At 37.3% G+C, this 6938-nt stretch overlaps 1 protein-coding gene across 1 annotated transcript; it reads left to right on the plus strand.

Annotated features, from left to right (window-relative positions):
* The first annotated feature begins 1215 nt into the window (after window positions 1-1215).
* Window positions 1216-3277, plus strand: LOC109793220 (protein VAPYRIN). The gene is made up of 2 exons (XM_020352685.3): window positions 1216-2189; window positions 2414-3277. Exons 1-2 carry the CDS (start codon window positions 1292-1294, stop codon window positions 3115-3117), a joined length of 1602 nt encoding a protein of 533 aa, XP_020208274.1. The 5' UTR covers window positions 1216-1291; the 3' UTR covers window positions 3118-3277.
* Window positions 3278-6938: the final 3661 nt, after the last annotated feature.

A 6938-nucleotide genomic window follows, 5' to 3' on the forward strand; every position in this document is an offset into this window, starting at 1 on the left:
AAAATTTTAATATATATATATATATATATAATATTTTAAAATTATACAATTATTTGCTTATTTAAGTTAACGCATATTATAATTTTTGTTAATGTAGCAAATAATATATATTTATTATTACTAAATAAATAAAATTTATATATTATTAATATTTTAATATTGCTAATAAATTAATATCAATAATATTTTTAGTATATTTATAGATAAATTAATAATTTGATAAATATAACTTAGTATATATTAATATACTTTTACAAAAATATAAATATATTAGATAAGATATGTATATTTATAATTAATATACTTATATTTTTGTAAAAGTATAGTAATATATAATAAGTTATATTTATCAAATTATTAGTTTATCTATAAATTAATAATATTATTGATATTAATTTATTAGTAATATTATAAAAATAATAATATAAATTTTATTTATTTAGTAATAATAAATATATATCATTTGATACATTAATGAAAATTATAATATATGTTAACTTGAATAGACAAATAATTGTATAATTTTAAAATGTTATATATATATATATATATATATATATATTAAAATTATAAAATTTTTAATGAGAGAGACTAAAATCGCACAATTATGATATTTGAGGGACTAAAATTGTTCAATTAAAAATTAAAGGACTAAAATTGCACAATTACAATTCTTTAGGGACTAAAATTATCCAATTAAAACTTTAGGGATCAAAATTGCACAATTACAATACTTGAGGGATCAAAACTGCAATTAAGCCTAAGTTTTTAATCCTGATGATTTTTGAACCAAAATTTTTTTTTGTAATTATTTTATATTTGATGAACATTTTACGAGGAAAACTTATTCCAAATATTAACAACTTTATATAGTAGAATATACTTGAAATAGTATTTTAAAAAAAATATTATTTACTCTCTCCATTCTCTATTACAAGTAACAAACAATGATATTATCTAAAATATACTCTTCTGCACGACCTTTCAATTATATTACTTTGATTGACATTCATAATAAAAAATAATTTAAGAAAAATACTATGAAATTGATAAAATTGAATTCAAATAATAGGTGGGAGTTTTTTTTTCTTCATATAGAGAATATAGAAAGTATTAATTAATAAGTCAAACACACTTAAATCCCGAGTTGAAATTTGTAGAAAAGCAAAGTGATTCCTCACGCTAAATGCAGCATAAATAAAACGAAGCTATAAAAGCTTCACTTCCATTCAGTTCCTGTCCTCCTTCTCCTTCACTCCTTTTCCTTGGAATTAATTAATTCACCAACAGCATGGACAGACTGATAAGGCTAGAGCCATCAAGCAGAGTGGTAATGAGGGTGGAGGAAGGGCAAAAGTGCGAGGGAAAAATCACGTTACGCAACGTGATGCACACAATGCCAGTGGCCTTCAGGCTCCAACCCCTCAACAAAACACGTTACACGGTGAAGCCCCAAACAGGGATCATATCCCCACTTGCCACACTCACCATTCACATCACCTGCCACCACCTCCCACCCTCCACTCTCCCCCTCTCCCCCGACTCCTTCCTCCTCCACAGCGCCCTCGCCCCCGGCGCCGCCATCACCCACCCCTCCTCCATGCTCGACGCCCTCCCCGCCGACTGGTTCCGCAAGAAGCAACTCTTCACCGACTCCGCCCTCAAACTCATCTTCGTTGGCTCCCACATCGCTGCCCACCTCGTGGCGCACGCCGCAATGGACGATATAAGACACGTGCTCGAGAACAGTGACCCCTCGTGGAGGCTCGTTGACTCCGCCGACCCACAGGGCCAAACGCTGCTCCACCTTGCCGTTTCGCAAGGGAGAGCTGACCTCGTTCAGTTGCTCTTGGAATTCGGGCCTCGTGTTGATGCTCCCGACCGCTGTGGCTCCACGCCGCTCGAGGCTGCTGCTTCCTGCAACGAGGGCCTCATTGTTGAGCTTCTTTTGGCCCACCGAGCCCAGACGGAACGGTCCGAGTCGTCCGTGTTTGGCCCGATTCATCATGCTGCCAGAGGAGGACACGTGGAGGTTCTCAGACTCCTCTTGCTCAAAGGTGCCAGCGTGGATTCGCTCACCAAAGATGGCAGCACAGCTTTGCACCTTGCGGTTGAAGAGCAAAGGAGAGACTGTGTTAGACTCCTTCTGGCCAACCATGCCAGAACAGATGTTAAAAATGCAAGAGAAGGTAATGTTATCAGAAAATACAACAAAACTTAGCTACATTTTCTTATGGTAGTTGGTGCCGGTCTCTAATAAAAATTAGAATTTTACTTTAATGTTATATACTTCTATATAATCCAGTCTGATAAATATAGATTTACTATATTATGGAAAATAAATACTTTTGTAAGTTTTGTCCATAACTATAATCTTTGGATCCCAATAACTTTGTATTAGTCTTTGTAACAGGTGACACCCCTTTGCACGTGGCTTCAGCAATAGGGGACGAGAGCATGGTGAACCTCTTGCTGCAAAAGGGTGGTGCCAGCAAGTACGTGAGAAACGGGCACGGGAAAACCGCGTACGAGGTTGCAGTGGAAAACGGGCACGCGCGGCTCTTCGATGTCCTACGTTTGGGGGACAAACTGTGCGTGGCAGCAAGGAAAGGCGAAGTGAGGAGCATCCAGAAGCTTCTAGATAAAGGCGCGGGAATGAACGGGAGGGACCAAAACGGTTGGACGGCGTTGCACAGAGCTTCGTTCAAAGGGAGAGTGGAAGCGGTTAGGGCTCTTGTGGAGAGAGGGGTGGACGTGGACGCGAAGGACGAGGAAGGGTACACGGCGTTGCATTGTGCTGCTGAGTCGGGGCACGTTGATGTGACGGAGTTTTTGGTCAAGAAAGGTGCTCGTGTTGAGGCTAGGACTAGGAAGGGTGTGAGTGCGTTGCAAATAGCTGAGTCGTTGCACTATGTGGGGATCACGAGAGTTCTTGTTAATGGTGGGGCTAGTAGGGAACATTCTAATGTGGCAGCACTCGGTGCAATTGATTTTGGGAATAAAATGGAACTTGGGGATGGGGGTGGCATGAAGATGAAGAAGACGAGAGGTGGTCGTAGAGGTAGGGTGCTGAATGGAGGTGGCTTTAGTCGTTCATTGGCTTTGGCTGTGCTGTAACCACAAAAATACGATGCTAGTTAATGGTACATTTGAATGATGAGAAGAAATTGAGACCAGTTTTGGGTTTTCGCTCTGATTTTAGTTTTCATGATGGAATTGTAAATTTATGCAAGAATGTTCTTTCTAATATATATATATATGCTGATTGTTATTTGTACCGGAGAGACCGTATCGGTCACGTGGGCCAACACGTGCCATTTCGTCAGACACTCATGCATAGTAAGCCACGTACAAGCATTACCATCAACGTCGGCTCGGCATGAGACCGAGAACCGACATCAGTCTGGTTAATGCCAATATGGACCATCATCACTCATCGAGTCGGCTCGGTCAAGTACCGTTCCGACATAGGTCAAACCGGAAGTATATAAGCTGCCGTATACAGACTAGACGGCTCGGTCATTTGCCGTTCCGACTAGTATTGAATAGTCGGCTCGGCCTCTTGCCGAAGGGTTAAACAAGTTATAACGGTAATCACAATTAAGAAAGGTAAGTACATGATTAAAGCCTAACAACCAATTAGTACCGTATTACCTAATTTGGTAAATATCTGAGAGGGCCCATCACGCTCAGGCCCATGTCAGATACTATAAATAGGTCACACATAACAAGGTATGTCACTGTTCATTAATTATCCTAGAATATCGTGCTTATCCTGACTTGAGCGTTGGAGTGCCTTTTGCAGGTACCTCCCCCCTCTGAAGAATCCGTTTGAAGTATCCGTTCGGCCCTTCTTACCAAGAAGACTACGAGTGTATCCTTAAGCAGGTACATTATCTATCCAGGTTACTAGCTTTGAGGGTAGAGATGATAAAATAAACTAAGTTGCAGGGTGGTTTACCATGTCTGAGAAAAAATGTCCAATTAAATTTAGGATTTTCCTTCATGCTTTTTTCCGAAAGAGGGTTTCGGTTGTAATATTGAATAGGATTGTGACACGTTTTATTATGTCCACCTCATCGATGTCTTTGAAATTGATATGGAATTCATTAACCCGTTTAGGATCCAACCCATCTATCCCAATGTTTGAATCCAAAATTGAAATATTCTTTTTGTTCATTGTGTACGATATCAGCTGTATCAGTTTGTCACGGTATCCCAATTTCATTACCTTATTTAAACTACACCCGTTGTGTTTCCAAAGTTTGGTAACCCAGACCTGAAATCTGGATTGTGCTTCAAATAGAATATTTGTTTGGTTACCTTTCAAAGTTACTATCGTCTCGTTGACTGCTACGATCACCTCATTGGCCTTACAAATCGTAATTGTGGTTCGTGTATATGAATGTCGTTATGGTTGTAGTACTTTTGAAAATCAACATCCATATTCCATTATTTTTTATTACAAGGTAAATATTTTTTTTTTGTTCTTGTGTTTATTATTTTTGCAAATAATATTTGTACTTTATTCTTTATGGTGATGAAATTATATGGGTGGTTGCTGGTGAATGTAGATGTAGATGAAATTATATACAATTTGTGTGTACATTGATGTAGATGGAAAACTTGAACAAGAAATCCTTTGGTTATCTAGACAATGACAACAATATAAATTTTAGTAAGAATGATACTTCTATTGGAGATGGAAATGGAAGTGGTGTTAATGTTGATAATAAGGAAGTTGAGGAGGAAGAGGATGTGCATATTGAAGGTAATAGTTTTGAACACAAAAGCTTGATTAATTTGAGTGTAGATGATATAATGGGTTTGAAATTCACTATTGAGCAGCAGCATATAAATTTTATTTTGCATTTGCTAAATTTCATGGTTTTGGGATTAGGAAGGATGATACGGGTCATGATGCATGTGGCAAGATTGTAATGCAACAATTTTTATGCAATAAAGGAGGGTCACAACCATGTTATGTATCAATCAACTATGTACCATTTATTAGGATGTATCATGCATTATCAATTAGTGATGAGAAAGCCTAAGTTAATGTTTTGCATGATCATGGTTCAAGAGCTTGCCATATAATGAGATTCACAATGGATCAAAATGGTGGTCATTTAGGCATTAGGTTCAATAAGAAAGATCTTTGTAATCATATAGAGCGACATAGGCATTCAAAAACCCAAGATAGGGTGTATTGGCTGCCTTATGTTATATCTACAAGGAAAGGCAAACAATGATCCAATGTTTTATGCTAAATACATCATAAGAGAAGATGGTAAAATGAAGAACTTGTTTTGGGTTGATGCTACTAGTAGGCGTGATTATCAATGTTTTGGTGATGTGTTTGCATTCAATAACACTTACAAGAAGAACAAATACAACAAGCCATTAGTAATATTTTCTGGAAAAATTCATGACGGTCAAATTGTGATATTTGGTTGTGCTTTCATTTCAAATGAAAGTACTAACACTTACAAATGGGTGTTTGTAAACACCTAATTTCGTCTGGGACATGCAAACAAGGAAATGAGCCTTTAGTATGAGACAAAGGAATTCCTGAAGGTCTTAATATAACATCAGAACAAACCAACATAACATTAGAATGGCTCATTGACATCAGTATGGATTGGGATGACATCAGAAGACCCAAAGACCCAAAAAGGATGAATTAGGAACCCAAAATGGGCCATTCTCAATTTGGAACGGGCCGTTTCAAACTTTTAAAATGGCCTAAAAACCCTAGGTCAAAAAGGGGTGTTCCTAATTCGGAATGAGTCGTTTTGACCCAAGTTGTTATTATTTAATTTCAAATCTGGAATGGGTCGTTCCCATCTCGGAACGGACTATTTCAGATTCAAAAATTACTTATAATAAACTAATCCGAAATGGCCTGTTCTGTTGATCAGAATGGTCGTTCCGATTAAGTATGATGTTTATACATATGAGACTTGTGTACAGTACTCAGGGTGAAAAAATTGCTTACTAGAGTGATGGAAACCTACTCCCCAAGGATCCTTTTGGAAGAGATAAGATCAAGAATGATGAAGGTTGATCTATAGGAAGCTCACACTTGAAGGTCTTGGACCTTTAACAATGACCATGGTTAGGAGGCTAGAGGAGGCTTCTACATAGGAGGTGCTTCTTAGACCTATGTTCTATATGAGCATTGAGTATGATTCCACTTTTTAGTCTCATAGTCTCTATTGTACATATCTTGTATAGTTTGAGTTCTTGTACCTTGTATATAGTAGATACTTATATAGGCTTATTTTTGCCTTTGTATTATAAGGCATCTTTATTTTTCTTTGTATGTCATACCCTTAGGATTTTAGGGTATGCTACTTGGAGTCTTTTACTTTATTTGACCTTGTATTTTGGGTCAAGTAGTGTAGGTTTTATGTTCCTTGTATTTTGGTGTAATTAGCGGTTTAGGGTAGGTGTAACTAGAAAGATCATGGGATTATTTGGGCTTGGATAGCCCAAATGGATTTCTAAAATACACCAAGATTGGATGTCCACTTGCCTAGGAAACTGGTTTGGACGTCCAAGCTTGGTGAGGAAGCCATCCAACGTCTAAAGCTTCTAGGAAAAGCTTTTACATGGCCTTGAAAGTGACATCTCAACTAAACTACTAGAAGCAATCATTAGGTTAGCTAATTGGAGTTAAGCTAACCTAACTCATTTTTAAACTAAGGTTAGCTTGGCTTGCTCCACAAGCTTCTAAGAAGCTAGGGATAATTAGCTTAAGTGTAAGAAGGCTAACTATGGTTCTATTTGAACCATAGTTAGACTAACTTACACCATAAGCTACCTATTCTCTATATAAGGTCTTTCCTTCACTTTGTAGACACTTTTGGATGCATAATAGAAATTTTTTTGAGTTATTACTTCAGATTTCTCTCTCCCAAAAGTCTTCAAACTCT

This window comes from Cajanus cajan, chromosome 1 (assembly GCF_000230855.2).
Source record: "Cajanus cajan strain Asha chromosome 1, NIPB_CcT2T_4, whole genome shotgun sequence".
Lineage (NCBI taxonomy): Eukaryota > Viridiplantae > Streptophyta > Magnoliopsida > Fabales > Fabaceae > Cajanus > Cajanus cajan.